Source organism: Lynx canadensis, chromosome D1 (genome assembly GCF_007474595.2).
Source record: "Lynx canadensis isolate LIC74 chromosome D1, mLynCan4.pri.v2, whole genome shotgun sequence".
Classification (NCBI taxonomy): Eukaryota; Metazoa; Chordata; class Mammalia; order Carnivora; family Felidae; genus Lynx; species Lynx canadensis.
Genome location: NC_044312.2, coordinates 11,699,343 through 11,717,703, shown reverse-complemented (window position 1 = coordinate 11,717,703; position 18,361 = coordinate 11,699,343). Strand labels below are relative to the sequence as shown.

The 18,361-nt window shown below is 41.6% G+C and overlaps 1 protein-coding gene across 1 annotated transcript in view; it reads left to right on the top strand.

The window, feature by feature from the left end:
* USP28 (ubiquitin specific peptidase 28) overlaps positions 1–18,361 on the top strand; it is a 37,421-nt gene that overhangs the window by 12,658 nt on the left and 6,402 nt on the right. The window contains 10 exon segments of the mRNA XM_030331699.1: positions 2,938–3,033; positions 7,018–7,194; positions 8,804–9,024; positions 10,614–10,684; positions 12,052–12,280; positions 15,078–15,272; positions 15,801–15,940; positions 16,086–16,271; positions 17,296–17,391; positions 18,079–18,257. Of these exon segments, the coding sequence (XP_030187559.1) occupies positions 2,938–3,033; positions 7,018–7,194; positions 8,804–9,024; positions 10,614–10,684; positions 12,052–12,280; positions 15,078–15,272; positions 15,801–15,940; positions 16,086–16,271; positions 17,296–17,391; positions 18,079–18,257 (1,590 nt within the window).

The following is an 18,361-nucleotide window of genomic DNA, read 5'->3' as shown; positions in this document are numbered from 1 at the left end:
AGACTTACATTATAGGATTTTAATCTTTTTAAGGTCTGGTTTATCAGTGTATGGTTTACATGCAAAACAATCGTACATTCTTAGGTGTGCAGCCAATGAGTTGTAGTAAAATAATATTGTCAAGTAACCACCAGCACAGTCTGTCATATTTCTGTCCCCCAAAAGGTTTCCTCATGCCCCTTTGCAGTTAATCCGTTTTCCCCATCCCCAGGCCTTAGCAACCACTTAACTTGTTTTCTTGCCCTATAGTGTTGCCATTTCTAGACTGTCCCATTGTGACATCAGTATTCAGTATGTTCCCTGTTGTGGCTATCTTTTTACACTCAGGATTATGTTTTGGGGACTCATCCATATTGAGTAGTGCTCCAATGTAGCAGTAATCCAATATTTTTTCCATTTAACAGTTGACAGACGTTTCAGATATATCCAGTTTTAAGCCATTATGAATAAAGCTACTATGAATATTTGCCTAAAAGTCTTGGTGTGGTTTTTAGTGCTTCTGGGTAAAACACCTAGGAGTGAGATTGCTGGGTTGTATGAAAAGTGTATGTTGAAATGTATAAGAAATGCCCAAACTGTTTGCTCAAGTGTCTGTATAATTTTGCATTCCTACCGGCAGTATGTGAGAGTTCCATTTTCTCCAAATCCTCACCCATAATTAGAATTGTCCATCTTTTAAATATTAGCTATTCTAGTGGGTTTGTAGGAATATCTTATTTTTCTTTTGATATGTTTCCCTGATAGCTAACCATGTTGACTTTCTTTTCATGTGCTTAATTAATGGTCACTTGTATATTTTCGTTGGTGAAGTGTCTTTTCAAATCTTTTGTTCACTTTTGAATTATCTTCGTTGTGTTCATACTGAGTGGTAGGAGTGAGTTCTTTATATATTCTGGATACAGATCCACATATTTCTTGTCTGTGCCGTCTCTTTCATTTTCTTACTAATGTCTTTAGAAGACCAGGAGTTTTTAGTTTTGATGAAGTCTAATATATCAGTTTCTCTTTTACAGTTTGTGTTTTTGTGTTTTAACTAAAAGATCTTTGCTAACCCAAGATCACAAAGATTTTCTTCCATTTTTTTCGTAGAAATTCCATAATTTTAGCTCTTATGTTCACGCATGTCTATTACTCATTTAGAGTTTATTTTTATATATAGTATGAGATAAGGGTTCTTTTGTTGTTGTTTTGTGTGGGGGTTTTTGTTTTGTTTTTTGCAGGAGAGGGAAAGGAGGCATGTGGATGTCCAGTTATTCCAGCATCATTTTTTTTTTTTAATTTTTTTTTTCAACGTTTATTTATTTTTGGGACAGAGAGAGACAGAGCATGAACGGGGGAGGGGCAGAGAGAGAGGGAGACACAGAATCAGAAACAGGCTCCGGGCTCTGAGCCATCAGCCCAGAGCCCGACGCGGGGCTCGAGCTCACGGACCGCGAGATCGTGACCTGGCTGAAGTCGGACGCTTAACCGACTGCGCCACCCAGGCGCCCCTCCAGCATCATTTTTTGAAAGACTCTCCTTTCCCCCATTGAATTACCTTGGTACTTTTGTCAAAAATTAATTAAGCATATATTTGTGGGTCTATTTCTGGAGTCTCTATTTTGTCTATTGTCTCATCTTAAGCTAGTGCCACATTGTCTTGATTACTGTGGCTTTTTGTAAATTTGTCATCAGATAATGTAAATCTGCCAACTTTGTTTTGTTTTTTTTTTTTTTTTTCCAAAATTGTTTTGACTATTTTGGTCTTATTTTGGTTGGTTTTACCTATTTCTAGATAAATATTAGAATGAGCCTGTCAGTTATTACCAATAACTATTGGGATTTTGATTGGCATTATGGTGAATCTATAGATCAATTTGGGGGAATTGACATCTTAACTATTTTGAATCCTTCAGTCCATGAACATGGTATAGCTCCTTTTATTTGAATCATTAATCTCTGTCAACAGAGTTTTGTAATCTAGGTGTTCAGGTCTTACATATATCTGATTAAGTTTATACCTAAACAGTTAATGCTTCTGATGTTATAGTGGTTTCTAAAAAAGTTCTACTTTCCAGTTTTTCTTTATAAGCATACAGAGATGCAGTAGATTTTTTTCCTTCTCTGTTTTTGAATTGACTTTATGTCTTTTGACTTTACTAAACTCACTCACTAGTTCTGATGCATTTTTGTAAATTCTTTGATATTTTTTATGTAGACAATGTGTCATCTGCAACAAAAGGCAGTTTTACTCTTTCCTTTGCTTTCCTTTGTTTTTTTTTTTTTTAATTTTTTTTTTTAACGTTTTATTTATTTTTGAGACAGAGAGAGACAGAGCATGAACAGGGGAGGGGCAGAGAGAGAGGGAGACACAGAATCGGAAGCAGGCTCCAGGCTCTGAGCCATCAGCCCAGAGCCCGACGCGGGGCTCAAACTCACGGACCACGAGATCGTGACCTGAGCTGAAGTCGGCCACTTAACCGACTGAGCCACCCAGGCGCCCCACCTTTGCTTTCCTTTGTATGCCTTTTCTTGATTTCTTTTCTCTTTTCTTTTCTTTTCTTTTCTTTTCTTTTCTTTTCTTTTCTTTTTGTTTTCTTTCCTTTTCTTTTCTTTTCTTTTTTCTTCCTCCTTTTCTCCCTTTCTCCCCTCCCTCCCCCTCTTTCTTTCTCTCTTTCCTTTCTTACCTTCTTTCCTTCCCTTCCTTCCTTATTGCATTGGCCATGCCTCCAATAAAAACATTTAGTGGAAGAGACAGGAGTGGATATCCTTGAATTGTTTCTATTCTGAAGGGGAAAGCTTTCAGTCTTTCACCATTAAGTATCATGTTAGTTATGTGTTTTCATAGATGTCCTTTGTCTGTTTGAGGAAGTTCCTTTGTATCCCTAGTTTGCTGACACTGTGTGCTATCAATGCTTTTAAATGTAAATGGTGTTTGTGGTGTTATCATTTGCTTAGGTACATGTACAAGAGCAAAGAGCTTATTCGAAGTAAGAGAGAGTGTATTCGAAAGTTGAAGGAGGAAATAAAAGTTCTGCAGCAAAAACTGGAAAGGTGAGTCGTGATACCTTCGTGCTTAGAAATATAAAAGATAGAAGATTAAAATCAGATAATTTGCTTATGTTTAAAAATTAATTCAGAATTGAAGTATTAACTTGTGTGTTTTATAAAATAGCTAAGAAAAATTCTAAGTGTGAAGCAGTGTGTAAGATGAACTGGTAGTATCTATGGGCAAATAGTAGTCCCAAGGTCTTACAGGACTCAGTCAGGCAGTCAGTTATTAGCAGTGCACTAAAGCCCTTTACTCCTTCTACTTCCCTTGTCATCTTTTTCACAAACATGAGAGAGGTAACTGTCACAGTACTCCAGTCCCTCTGTCTTGGGAAGGTGGAAGTATCTGGGAAAGATAAAAACAAAAACAAAATGCTGTTCTCCTTGGAGCATTGCTAAATGGTTCAAAGCGCTAATAGTTCTGACACATACAAACTCCTTTCTCTTATGGAGGAATCTTTCCCTTTTTGTTTATTTGTTTTGCACTGACTATTTCTTTGGCATCACCCCATGATTTCTTAAGGAGGAGTCAGTGTAATTCCTTTCTAGTAAAGACAGATCCCAGTGATTCAGCGTTTAAGAAGTAAATCCCATGGAATGTCATTTCCAGCACTTTCCATACCAGCTCTCTATACCAGCCCAAGACCCTGCATCTATAGGTCCCCATCTTTAGCTTCCTCTCTCTCACTTGGGAAGAGCTTGTCCACGATGAGAGTGATTAGTTTTCTACTTGTTTTAATATAGACTTAAACTGAGGATTAATTCCTCAGATACTGTCCTGGAAGTGATTTAAAGGACTCTACACGTGACTATATGTTACTTCTAAGGTTTCACTGATGCTTTGTAAGGCTGGAAAAATTTGTTTTTATAAGACCAAATATACCTGATGTATTATAACTCAGAAGAACTCAATTTGCCAGTAACCAACAGGGCATTCTGACTTAACTTAGATTTTAAAATAGGGTATAGGAGCATTTTATGTAGTATGATACTACTTAAAATAAAAAGGCTGTTAAAGGGCACATGGCTGGCTCAGTCAGTGGAGCATGGGACTCTTGATCTTGCAGTTATAGGTTTGAGCCCCACACTGGGTGTAGAGATTACTTTAAAAAAAAAATCTTAAAAAAAATAAATAACTGACTTTTAATATCTCAGATAACTTTATTTGGGTAAATTTTTTTTTTTTTTTTATTGCTTACCTAAGTGTGACATGCTCCTGGGAAAAAATACAAGACATTTTTTTTTTTAACGTTTATTTATTTTTGAGACAGAGAGAGACAGAGCATGAATGGGGGAGGGTCAGAGAGAGGGAGACACAGAATCTGAAACAGGCTCCAGGCTCTGAGCTGTCAGCACAGAGCCCGACGCGGGGCTCGAACTCACGGACCGCAAGATCACGACATGAGCCGAAGTCGGACGCTCAACCGACCGAGCCACCCAGGTGCCCCAATACAAGACACTTTTAATGGATACTAGTAGGCAGTAGAACCGAGACGGGCTGGGTCAATTTCATAATTTGTTTTACACTCTTTTGTCTTTGAGTTTTCTTGCCAGGTGCGTGCAGTACTTACATCATTAAACAAAACAAAAAAAGGTCCACCCTTTCTTCTCTAAGATACCTCAGCATAAAGCCTAGACATCTTTTCTGAAACTACTTTCGCTCCACTTTTACTAGCTTAATAGAGACGCTGCATTACATGAAGTAGTTGGTCTAAAGGAATTCAGTCAAACAGGAAAATGATGACGTCAGAAAATTGAAGATAAGTTTCTTAGAGAAAAATTCTCACTGAAGTTTTGTATAAGTACGCTACTAAAGTACAGCATACCTGGGAAGAGGTTTATGATGACTTAAATGATGTGTAAAATGATGACTTAAAGTCCCATGCCATATTGGGGCGCCTGGGTGGCGCAGTCGGTTAAGCGTCCGACTTCAGCCAGGTCACGATCTCGCGGTCCGTGAGTTCGAGCCCTGCGTCGGGCTCTGGGCTGATGGCTCAGAGCCTGGAGCCTGTTTCCGATTCTGTGTCTCCCTCTCTCTCTGCCCCTCCCCCGTTCATGCTCTGTCTCTCTCTGTCCCAAAAATAAATAAACGTTGAAAAAAAAGAAAAGTCCCATGCCATATCATATCTTGGCTGCATTTCCAGTAAGAAAATGTTTCCTTTGGTCCAGGCCAGTCACGCATAAATTAATTCTTTCGACAAATACCGTGTGTTTCTGAACACACGTTAACCATGTCTGTGGTACAGATAAGAAGTTTAGGTCCTGGCCTGTAGAAGTTCAGAAGGGGGTAGATGGGGGCTGGAAGGAAGACTTCATAGAGAAAGTAGATCTTGAAAGGTAAGTCGAGTTTAGATAAGCCGAAATAAATGCAAGAAAATAAATTTAAAGAATAGTACAGTTCTCTAAGGTTCCTCTGAGTTTGAATATTTGACATCCTTTTCAGTGAAAGCCTCAAGTCTCTGTGGCAGCCAGATGCTAATTCTCCTTCTTTAAATTAGTGAGGATGAAGTGTCTTTGCTACCTACCCTTTAACATATGTTTGGCTTTGAATTGCATTACACTTTGTTTCCCACTAGCAATTTCATTTCAAAATGCCCTTAAAAAAAAAAGTGTATTTATTTTTGAGAGAGACAGAGACAGAATGTGAGTGGGTTAGGGGCAGAGAGAGAGGGAGACACAGAATCTGAAGCAGGCTCCAGGCTGTGAGCTGTCAGCACAGAGCCCGACACAGGGCTCGAACTCATGAGCTGTGAGATCATGACCTGAGCCAAAGTCGGTCGCTGAACTGACTGAGCTACCCAGGCGCCCCTCAAAATGCCCTTTTTTTTTTTTTTTTTAATTTTTTTTTTTTTCAACGTTTATTTATTTTTGGGACAGAGAGAGACAGAGCATGAACGGGGGAGGGGCAGAGAGAGAGGGAGACACAGAATCGGAAACAGGCTCCAGGCTCTGAGCCATCAGCCCAGAGCCCGACGCGGGGCTCGAACTCACGGACCGCGAGATCGTGACCTGGCTGAAGTCGGACGCTTAACCGACTGCGCCACGCAGGCGCCCCAAAATGCCCTTTTTGATATGGACACAATTTTCTTTCTTCCTAGTTCTGTACCTGCTTCTTTCTTTCACTTTATTTGGAGAAGAAAAATACGAAGTGCCTCTCTATCCCTTTGTAAATGGAAGCCCATAATTATAGGGTTTGCCTTTACCAACCAGTCAACCAGTCCCATTTAAATTCTGTCCACTATAATGAATTATAGAGTTTATGACTTTAACAGTGTATCTTTTTATTGGGTCTAATATGTGCTAGTAATGGCAGAATATTAGGTATTATTACAATAATTTGTTAATTATTTTGGTTATATAATGAAGATATTTATTAATTACTGATCACAGAGAAGCTTTCAACAATTTATGGCTGGCCTATGCTGTTGAATGAGTGCATGAATAATAGGGTGCTGGGGACCCTGCAGAGGAAAGATTTGTCGGTTTTCTTAAACTCTGACCTTTATCAACACCTTCTTTTCATTTCCAGCTGGCTCTCTATCATTTTCCTTAATTTCTCAGTAGGGGGTCTAACGGGCAGCAAAGACTAACCCTTGGGTACCAGTTCACTAGTGTTATTTGTGGATCTGTGGATCTGAGTCCTGGTAATAAATCTATTTTTCTTAAAGACATAGAATTTACTTTTATGACCTGATCCTAGATGTGGTTTGGAATCAAGAGAACGCACAACAGATAAGACCTGAATTGGGAGCTCATTTGAAATATTTCCTGCCAGGTGTAATCACATAGATTGTTACCAGTTTCTACTTTTGTAGTTAGAGAATTTTCGCCTTCTGGATTGTTTGAGTGACGCATTGAATACCATATAGCATTTAGGAACGAGCCTTTCTTTCCACGGACTCTGCACAGTGACAGACCTTTTGTCAGCAAGCCACAAAGCACTAGACAAACCTGGCCAGTCAGAGCACCATTGTCTTTGCATCTTAGGTACGTGAAGTACGGCTCAGGCCCAGCTCGGTTTCCACTCCCGGACATGCTGAAATACGTTATCGAATTTGCCAGTACAAAACCTGCCTCAGAAAGCTCCACGTCTCAAAGTGACCACGTGACGTTACCGCTTTCTTCAGTGCACTGCCCAGTTTCTGACCTGGCATCCAAGGAGAGGTAATGAAAACAAATGTTTAACATAGTACACATGGCGGGAGGGCCGGGGGACACCTGGTTGGCTCAGTCAGTGGAGCATGCGACTCTCGATCTCAAGGTTGTGAGTTCGAGCCCCACGTTGGTGTGGAGATTAGTTAAAAATAAAATCTTTTAAAAAATACTGAAAAAGAAATAGTAAATGGCTTTTTGTTTGTTTGTTTGCTTGCTTGTTTAATTTGAACTGTGCACCATCTTCCCACCTGGTGAGCACTCACTCCATTAGAGCTCAAGGGCTGTGAGTTCTCTGTCGTTAAAGGGATAAGTTTGCTCCTACTTAGGTGGGAGTATTCCTGATTGCCAGCAGGGCGCACTGTCTTGCCCACAGGATGGTGGGGTTGTTTCAGAGGGTTCGGATCCATCTGCAGTGGTGTTCCTGCCCCACCAGGTCTACCTTGTTTTTAACTAGCTGTAAGCTCACTGCCACTCCAGCCCTGATCTTCCAGAACATCTCATTCTCACATCTGCTAAGGATACTCAACCAAGTTAACCTCAGGGAAAGCTTTATTCTTGAGTAGACAATTAAAACATGTGAAAAACAAACAAACAAAAAACAGCTAGAAAGTGAAGAGGACAGCCCAGAGGGGCTTACCTAGTGCAGGAACAGGGAGGCCCGGTGACACGAGCCCTCTGATTCTCTTCCAGCTCAGATCAGGATTGATGTATGTGTCCTGGCTAATAGAATCTCTAGAAGCCATTGAATAAAAAAAGTCCATACTTCATAATTATTGTTTCTATATATTTTACTCAGTCATCTGCATCGTGGAAACTCTGTAGTTGATTCCTTGATTCTCCCAGTCCAGTCTTCTTTGAACCCTTCTTTATATATATATATATATATATATATATATATATATATATATTTTTTTTTTTTTTTTTCTGTTTCCACTTTTTAAAAAAAAAAAATTAATTTTATTTAAATCCAAGGTAGTTAACATGTAGTGTAATAATGATTTCAGGAGTAGAATTTAGTGATTCATCACTTCCATATAACACCCAGTGCCCATCCCAACAAGTGCCCTCCTTAATGCCCATCACCCAGTTAGCCCACCTTCCCACCCAACACCCTACCAGCAACCTTCAGTTCTCTGTATTAAATACAGTCTCTTACGGTTTGCCTCCCTCTCTCTTTTTTATCTTATTTTTCCTTCCTTTCTACTATGTTCATCTGTTTTTTCTTAAATTCCACATGTGAGTGAAATCATCTGATAGTTACCCTTGTCCCTTCTTACAAGAAGTAGTTAGCATGAACCATAGACTCAGATAGATCTGGATTTAAATCCCATAATTTACTAGATGGGGGAGCTTGGGTAAATTGCTTAATTTTCTAAACCTTAGATAGTTATAGTTGTTGTAATTGGTGATAATAATAGTATCGGTCTCATCAGCAAGTTGTGTTAAATGAGACGATGCATATAAAGACTCGGTTTGGCTCAGTGCCTTTACTGAGCAAATATTCACCAAATTATAGCTGTACTTTTGCACATAGCAGGTAGTTTTATGAAGCACATTAACGGAGGCCAAGCCATATTTTGGAAATTATCATGTGAATGTGATTTTTATCCTCTTTCAGTACAAGTAAAGAAAGCCCTTCTCAGGATGTCGAAGGTACCTTTTCTTCTCCTGAAGATTCTCTACCCAAGTCTAAGGCAATGAATAAGCCATTTACATCGTCGCGGTCTTCCACGGAAATGCCTGCACAGCCGGCTCCTCGAACTGTCACAGAGGATGAGATAAACTTTGTTAAGACCTGTCTTCAGAGGTGGAGGAGTGAGATTGAACAAGATATTCAAGGTTGGCTCTTTTAAAACTTGTCAGACTGTTACTCTTTCCCTTTCTGCCGGAAGTTAGGCATAAATGATGGAGAGAGGCATGATTCTGACGTGGGGATTGGGACTTCTTTCACACTTTTGGTTCCTCCCATTATACAGCTGTGGAAAGACTCCTCCTAGAAACTCCTCAAAATTTCTAGGAACTCTTGGGACGCTTAGATGCACATGATCACCTTTGGCTGGGATTTTTCCGCATCTGCTGATTTCTGTTCCTGTAGTTCATGTGAACTCTGGCTTTTGTTGACCCAAACTTAGAATTTAGCTCTCTTAGATTTGCACTTTTAAAGACTTGTCTAGGGCTACCTAGCTGGCTCAGTTAGTTAAGAGTCTGACCAGCTCAAGTCATATTTCACGGTTCGTGGGTTTGAGCCCCGTGTCTGGCTCTGCAATGACAGTGCATGAGCTTGCTTACGATTTTTCTCTGTGTCCCTGCTCACTCTCTGTCTTTCTCTCTCTCAAAATAAATAAACAGTAAAAAAAAAGTCTTGTATGAAGTACGTTTTACTGAAGGCTAATTAGGCAGAGAATGAGCAGTGGACACAATGTAAAATGGAATTATTCAGCATTATGGTTTTGTTTTATTTTTTTAATGTTTATTTTTTGAGAGAGAGAGAGAAAGAGCATGAGCAGGGGAGGGGCAGGGAGAGGGAGACAAAGAATCCCTAGCAGGCTCTGCACTATCATCATAGAGCCTGATGCGGGAGTCGAACTCACCGAAATCAAGAGTCGGACGCTTAACTGACTGGGCCACTGGGCACCCCATTCAGCATTCTGTTTTTAAAGGTCCTTTGGCATTGTCATCTTGTTGCTCACTTTCCCTCCTCCCCTTCCTTTCTCCTTTTATCTAGAGGGCAGAATGAATGAATGAATGAATGAATGAATGAATATCATCATCATCATCATTAGGGACATCTGGGTGGCTCAGTCGGTTGAGCATCTGACTTCAGCTCAGGTCATAATGTCACTGTTGGTAGTTCAAGCCCTGCATCAGGCTCTCTGCTGTCAGCATGGAGCCTGCTTCAGATCCTCTGTCCCCCTCCCTCTCTCTCTGCACCTCCCCCGCTTGCGTTCTCTCTCTCTCTCTCTCTCTCTCTCTCTCTCTCAAAAATAAATAAACATTAAAAAAAAAATCAGATCAGTCAAATCACATTGGTCAAATCAAATCAAATCATCAAATCCGGATCCCTCCTAAGTTCTTATCACAGAAATCTCACCTCTTTCTTCTCTCCAGTCGTGTATGAGGAACATATATTTTTACACCCAAAGTGACCCATTAAGGTCTTTTTCTAAACAGAGACTGCTGCTTTTGGGGGAAATGTTGGTGCCAATTATAAGAGAGAACTTTTTAAAACCTTAATGCAAATTGTGATGAACTAAAAGCCTTCATAACCTAAAGCATTAGCTGCTTTGAAAGCATCCAGTCTTTTGTGGCTCATAGAATTTGAAATCACCAGAGCGCCAGGGATAGAGACGCAGTACTTTTTGGTTGGCTGTATGGAACGAAATCATCTTAACTAAGTTTTTTGTGTGTGTGTGTGTTTTTTTTAACAGATTTAAAGAATTGTATTGCAAGCACTACCCAGAGTATTGAGCAGATGTATTGCGACCCACTCCTTCGTCAGGTAGAATGAAAATTGATGGGAAAGTAGTCAAGGCATGTCCTCATGTGCTAATGGTAGATCAAAAAGAAAATTGGATAGTTTTCTTTGAGACTGAACGGGAGCCTCCCTGAGACCTAAGAATAGACTTAGGACAGAAATAGGTATTTTGCTGTTTATTTTTAGGCCCAAACAGGGAATATATCTTCTAACAATTACATTTAACACGTACTTGTTTTGATTTTGCCCAGGGTATTTTTTCATATAGTAGAAAGGTTTATTGTCAAGTGTTAAAAATTTCTCATAAAGTGGTAGTTTAAGTCATGTGGTGAGGAAAACCCCAGGCAGGGACTGGTTACCCACCCTTTCCACAGTATCCTGTCCTTGGTGATGCTTTGTTTAGCAGTGTGCTTTCAAGCTTTATTTCCCTCATAACTCCAGAACGGAATGTGGCCATGGCAGAAATTCTTATTGTCCACATGAACTTTTGTTTAGAATAACCTTGTGGGCACAGAGAGGAAAAGATGCTCCAGCCAGAGGCTCGTGTGTGCAGGGTTGGAGGAGGAGAGCTCTGTCTGATTCCAGGTCTCATGGAGGCACAGTAGGAACGCGCCATGTAAATCTTGGGTTTTCTTCATTTGCTCTTCCGTATTATTTCACAAATTTCACTGCCATAAAAACATGCCAAAATACTGATTGAATACAGGCTTAACTTGACTCTCTGGCTGATTTTCCTTTTTCCTCAATATTTACTTGGCACCTTAAGTATTGCTCTCTGTGTTCTCCATATTGAAAAAGAACAAATCCTTTTCAAACATTGAAACAAATAAGTATGTCGTTGAAAGGGTCTTCACCCCAGAGAGGTGGATGGATCCCTTGGAAGAAGAAATATGAGGACCATATGACTGATTCATGATGAAGTGTGCTAACTTGAAATTTGGTACAAAATAAAATCAGCACAGAGCAAGACCAGTACTAAACTTGCTGCATGTCCCTAACGCAGTATACCTTTTCTCAGCAGGAGTGGTGAAAGCGATTCTATTTTTAGGTAAACTGAGTTTGGAATTGGGAGGATAAATAGGTCTGCATTATCTTTGACTTCAGCTCTGGGATTTTAGGAATTTAAAGAGTCATCAAAGATGCCATCTCGTTCAGCCATGTGGTTTTAAAGCTTCATGAGTTGAAACATAATTTGGTGAATTCCAAGGCTGTGTTTTGTTGCTTCCTATGGAATCAGCAAGATGTTTTGATATTAACTCCATATCAAACACATGTATAAAGAGGCAATTTTCTTATGTCTCAGAGTTGGCAGTAAGCTTGAAGTGTAATAGCCTACACTTTCTCGTTCACGTTGCTTAACCTAACTCAAGAATATGCCTTCTGCCCTGCAGGTGCCTTACCGCTTGCACGCAGTTCTCGTTCATGAAGGACAAGCCAATGCTGGACACTACTGGGCCTATATCTATAATCAACCCCGACAAGTCTGGCTCAAGTACAATGACATCTCTGTTACTGAATCTTCCTGGGAAGAACTTGAAAGAGATTCTTATGGGGGTCTGAGAAACGTTAGTGCTTACTGTCTGATGTACATTAACGACAAGCTGCCGCACTTCAATGCAGGTAAAAATAGCCTAACGGAAGGTCGAGATGGAGAGAGTCTGTACTGCTCACAGAAGGGAACAACCTTGTAGTCTTTTTGTTTTTGTTTTTAAACTAGAACTTGGGGCGCCTGGGTGGCTCAGTCGGTTAAGCGTCTGACCTGGGTTCAGGTCATGATGTCACAGTTCCTGGGTTCATGAGTTCAAGCCCTGCGTTGGGCTCTGTGCTGATAGCTTGAAGCCTGGAGCCTGCTTCAGATTCTGTGTCTCCTTCTCTCTCTGCCCCTCCCCCGCTCGTGCTCTGTCTCTCTCATAAATAAATCAACATCAAAAAAATTTTTTTAAATAATTAAACTAGAACTTACTTTTTTTTTTTAATTTTAAGCTAATTTATTTAGTTTTGAGAGAGAGAAAGAGTAGGTGGGGGAGGGGCAGAGAGAGAGAACAGAGAGAAAATCCCAAGCAGGCTCCACACTGCCAGCACAGAGCCCGATTCAGGGTTCAAGCTCAAAAACCGTGAGATCATGACCTGAGCCGAAACCAAGAGCCGGTTGCTTAACCAACTAAGCCACCCAGGCGCCCCTGAATTAGAACTTACTATAAAGTAATAATGCACTTAAAAAATACAGTGCAAAATAGAATGAAAAGAAGTTTGCTTTCCTGCTTCTATCCTGGAGCCCAACATATATCTGTTCTTTAGGTTTCTTATGTAGTATTCAGGAAGTGATCTAGGCAGATGCTAGATTTTATCTATCAGTGTCTGTCCCCACCCCATTTCCCCCCCCCCCCAATGGGATATTTTTCCATTCTATCCTGCATCTTTCCCATCACTCATGTGTATTAGTGATCTCTCTGTTTTTTTTTTAAGTTTATTTATTTTGAGAAAGAGAGAGAGCATGAGCAGGAGAGGAGGGAGAGAGAATCCCAAGCAGGCTCCACACCATCAGTGCAGAGTCCGACGCAGGGCTCAAAATCACCAGCCATGTGATCATGACATGAGCTGAGACCAAGAGTCAGACACTTAACTGACTGAGACACCTAGGCGCCCCAATGATCTCTATATCTTCATAAATAGAACCAACTCATTCTTTTTAACAACTACATAATAATTCCATTGCATGAAATATGTATATAATTCGTTAAGCCAGCTTCCTACTGATAGACTTTTACATTGTCTCTAATTTTTTTTCTTTTTTAGTGCCATCTTTGTGCATATGGTTTTGCGTCCTTTGAGAATAGCTAGATTCTTTGAGTAGATTTGCCTGAATAATTTCATACCCCTCATAATACAACTGATTCTAAGAGCAATCATAATTATCATGTATATTAGAACTTTACTCCTTACTACATCTTTCAAACTTTATTTCTCTAATAACTTAGAACTCTAAAAGACACAGTAGGAACTCATTACCTGCATGTTCTTGGTACTCTGCTCGTCCAGAGTCACACAGCAGCTGGCAGGCCCAGGATTCCAGATCCAATTCTGACTCCAAATTCTGTCACCTTCCATTTACATTACTCTCTCTTTCTTTCTTTCACATTTTCTGGAAGAGGTCTTGCAACCAGCATTTCACATCTAAAATCGTGGAAAACCTTTTCTTTTCATATTCAGACTGTACTTTGTTGAGTAAGTAAGAAAACACAGAAGGCATTTTGTCCAGGGAGTGCATTGTCTTTCCAATTGGCAATGTGGCTGGGCGACCAGGGGATGGAGAGAATGATCACTTAGCAGTAACTGATCTTCATAATTGCATCTTTGCACATGAAAGAGGGAACAGCTGCTTGTGGGGGGCGTACAAATGACTGGACTATTGTTGGTCGTATATATGGCAGCCTTGTTATTACACATATGGTTCATTCTTCTACTGTAGAAACACATAAGTGGAAGCTGTCATTTTCCTAATGAAAAGGCTAGTTAATGGCAACCAGGAAGTAGATGGGTTGTTCTACTGTAGGCTTTTGTATTTTGATTTAGTCACAGGATTAGAAATGAAATTTAATATGCCCTTGATATCCTTGTCATTTTTCCTCAGAGCCTTTAATTATCCCCTAGGTATTATATACCATCTAAGCATTGTGTCCCATGGCTTTCTGATAGCACTTAACATGTGTGAAACTTGAGGCAGTATAAATGTCTTGGAATTCACTTCTAACCGTCTTGAGATGGATATTCTTTTTTTTTAAATTTTTTTTAACATTTATTTATTTTTGAGAGACAGAGAGAGACAGCGTGAGTGAGTAGGGGAGGGGGACAGAGAGAGAGGGAGACACAGAATCCAAAGCAGGTACCAGGCTCTGAGCTGTCAGCACAGAGCCTGATGTGGGGCTCAAACCCATGAACTAGGAGATCATGACCTGAGCCAAAGTCAGACACTCAACCGACTGAGTGTCTAGGCACCCATAGATGGATATTCTTATCAACAATAATTGTACTGTTTACAGTACTGTTCAGCTTGAAATTTCCATTGGATCTAACGATTTTCTGGATTTCCAAGAAATGTTTGGTCCGTTCCTGCTATTTTGCCAGTGATTGGCCTCTATTCCAAATTCTTACTCTTTATTCATCCACCCATTCAACAGATATTCAGTGTATGCCTACCTGTTAATCTTCCAGGTACACTTATTGGTGTGCTGTGACTGTTGGCTTTATACTGTCCTTACTTCTGTTGGATTATGAATGTATGTATGTATTTTTCACGTGGAGTAAGAAAAAAGACCGAGTGTCTTATTTTCCTTCTTTCTAGAAAGGACCTTCTGATTCCTGGTGACCTTTTGCTGGATGGCACTCCCTTTTAACTCTGTCTTTGCTCTTGACTCAGAGGCGGCCCCAATTGAATCAGATCAGATGTTGGGAGAAGTGGATGCCCTGTCTGTTGAACTGAAGCATTACATTCAGGAAGATAACTGGAGGTTTGAGCAGGAGGTCGAGGAGTGGGAAGAAGAACAGTCCTGCAAAATCCCTCAGATGGAATCGTCCAGCAGCTCAGTGTCCCAGGATTTCTCCACATCCCCAGGTATCGGTGAAGGGCACGCAAGCCAGTGATCCAGTAGCATCCAGTCTGCACGATGTATAGTTCACATGTCGTGGGTATTGCACAACCTCACAGAACAGCTTGTGGCTTCAGAATGTCTTTCCTGATGAGCAGAAAGAATATCAGAAAGACCAGCTCCCTGTACTTTCAGTCTGTTCAGTTTTCAATGTTTCCTGGGTTGTAGGAGAAGGTATGATGGGATTAATAAGGGTTCTCCAAGGGCATTCTCTTCTAACCAGCAGCAGTTTGTGGTAAGGCTCCTCGACATCAAGAAACAGGACAAAGTTGGGAGCACATTAAATTCCACAGAACCACCCGTGGGCTCTCGTTGAAGTAGATACCTCTTCGAGTCCCTAGTTCTGAGGGGAAATTTACACAGGGTTAGTTTTTTAAAGGCCCATTAGAAGGGCTATAAATGAAACTCCGTGTCTGTTTTGCTTGCCTTTTTACAGAGTGTTCTAGACATTGCTTATCATCAGATGCTGATTCCTTTGTGCCATTCTTTATCAGAGCCCTCAGTAGCCTCTTCCCATGGGGTCCGCTGTTTGTCTTCTGAGCACGCTGTGATCGCAAAGGAGCAGACGGCGCAGGCGATTGCGAACACAGCACACGCCTATGAGCGGGGCGGCGTGGAAGCCGCGCTGAACGAGGTGAGGACGTCGATGGCGCCTGCTGCCAGCCAGAATTGCCACCGTTCCCCACCTTTCCATTATTCTGTCTCTCTGCTCTGTTTAACCACCCCCTCTTTATTTCTCCTGTTTTCTCTTACTCTTTCTACCCATCCTGCTACCACAGCTTCAGGAAGTTGAACCCGAGAAGCCCATGTCCCCGGAAACAAACCCCGCAGGGCAGACAGAGCAGCCCCCGAAGGCTGGTGACACAGAGTCTGCTGCCCAGCCTGACTCTGAGGCCTCTGAAGTCGAGATTCCCAGTGTGGGAAGGATTCTGGTTAGAGCTGACGCAGATGGATATGATGAGGAGGTACAGAGATGAGTGCAGGATTCAGCTGTGTGTCGCTGCTCTTCTGTTGCCTTCCCATGTGACCGAATCTACTTTTTTAAGGTGTTTCGCAGTAGTTCATATTGAAACAAATATTCCTAATTGAAACAACTAATGAACAAGAGGGCCTATCTGGTTTTGACCTTAGCTACTGTTCTTTAAAAGAGAGCCTCGGAGCCTTGTGCCTGCTGTCCACTGCCCCTGCTGTGTATCTACCCAGGCATATACTCACGGAGGCCCCTGCAGGGTCTAGTGGCTCAGAAAGGTAGTGTTTAGTTCCTTTTTTGGTATTATGAGGAAAAAAAAAAAGGCCTTTTCAATTAGGAGGCTTTGTCTTTGGTAGTATTAGCCCATTTTTTTCTGCCCAAATATCAAACTTGCAATTGTGTATAGTGAGCAAAACAAATGTGAATCGAAGTTGTTTTTGATTCCAAAGCTTTTGGAAGAAGCTTTGGATCCCACGTTATTTATGGTTCGTCCCCTTTGGAGTTGTCACTGCACATTAGCAGTCATGAACCCTGTCCCTCGAAATCTTTGAAAGCGTTTGATTTTATAAAGTCATATTAGCATATCGCCTAATTTCGAGTGTCTTAAGTGTAAAACATTTAAACATTTTTAGTTAAACTCTAGAATATTTGTGTACTGGAACACACACCCAGATTACAGAACAAAATTGGAATTCTCACTGCAGACACTTCCCCTGGGAGACCTGTAATTTAACTTGATTCTTCAGCAGTCGACATTTGTAGATATTTTCAGATATCCGTCTTAATTCATCAGCAAAATTAGAATACATAGGAACAGCCTGTCTTGGGCAAAGTCCCGACATGCTGTGCAGGGACAGGGCTGTGGGTGTGCATGGGGGGCAGGTGCGCAGATCTGGGCTGGCCACGGGCACGCTGCCCCGCTTTGCTTCAGCCGCCCACTCGCCTCTCTGTCACTCAGTCTTCTTTTGAACTTTTCTTCTCTCCTTTTTCTCTCCATGTTGTGTGCCTTCTTGTGGTAGGTGATGCTGAGCCCTGCCATGCAAGGGGTCATCCTGGCCATAGCTAAAGCCCGTCAGACCTTTGACCGAGATGGGTCTGAAGCAGGGCTTATTAAGGTATCTCTGTTTGTTTTTTTTTTTTTAATCTAATATCCTTACACCACAAGTATCATAATAATGGAGCCATAATTCTATTAGATGGTAAAAAAAATGGGATGAAGTGTGTTTTTTCTTTAACACCTAAAACTCCACTTCCGGTATTGCACCACCGACAGCGCCCCCTCTCGGGGTGAACGCAGCCTTGGCAAGCTGTGCCCAACTGGATCACAACTAGCCTGGAGGGCCGGTCGTGGTCCTTAGGAGATCTCCATTAATAGAGCTGCCTCTGTGGTGTGAGGGCCATGATAGAAGATGATCTAAGAAAGCAGGCCCTGCTTTTTAAGGTACCTGAGTAAAACGTAAGGTACTTGAATAAATTGCATTCATGTGAATTTTTAAAATTCAGGTCCTTGGAACTCCAGGATACGCCCAAACTCATTAGAACGAAATACTTGTTTTCCTTAGAATTTTATGCGAGAGACAAATTTCTTACGAGCCCAGTGCGTCTGCGGTGCCACGGCAAGTTTTAGCCCTCCTGACAGGCAGACAAGTCCCAGGTTCCGTACTTGCCTCTGTAATTCCCCAATAGGAGCTCCTTCAAGTCTTCTTGGAGTTCTGCAACACCTCTCTAACGTAGGCATCGGGTTGTGCGAGCGGAAGGCCACAGCGCCCCCTCCTGCTCACTGCCGACCTTGTCGTCAACAGGCATTCCACGAAGAGTACTCCAGGCTCTACCAGCTGGCCAAGGAGACACCCACGGCCCACAGCGACCCTCGGCTCCAGCACGTGCTTGTCTACTTTTTCCAAAATGAGGCGCCCAAGAGGGTCGTGGAACGGACCCTCCTGGAACAGTTTGCAGATAAAAATCTCAGCTACGATGAAAGGTGAGGAGGGAAACGCACGCGCAGGCGCACCACCCACCGCTTCCGGCGCGAGCCCCTCCCACCCCTGCCGGGAAGGCCGCGCCTCTCACTGCTCTCTGACCTCG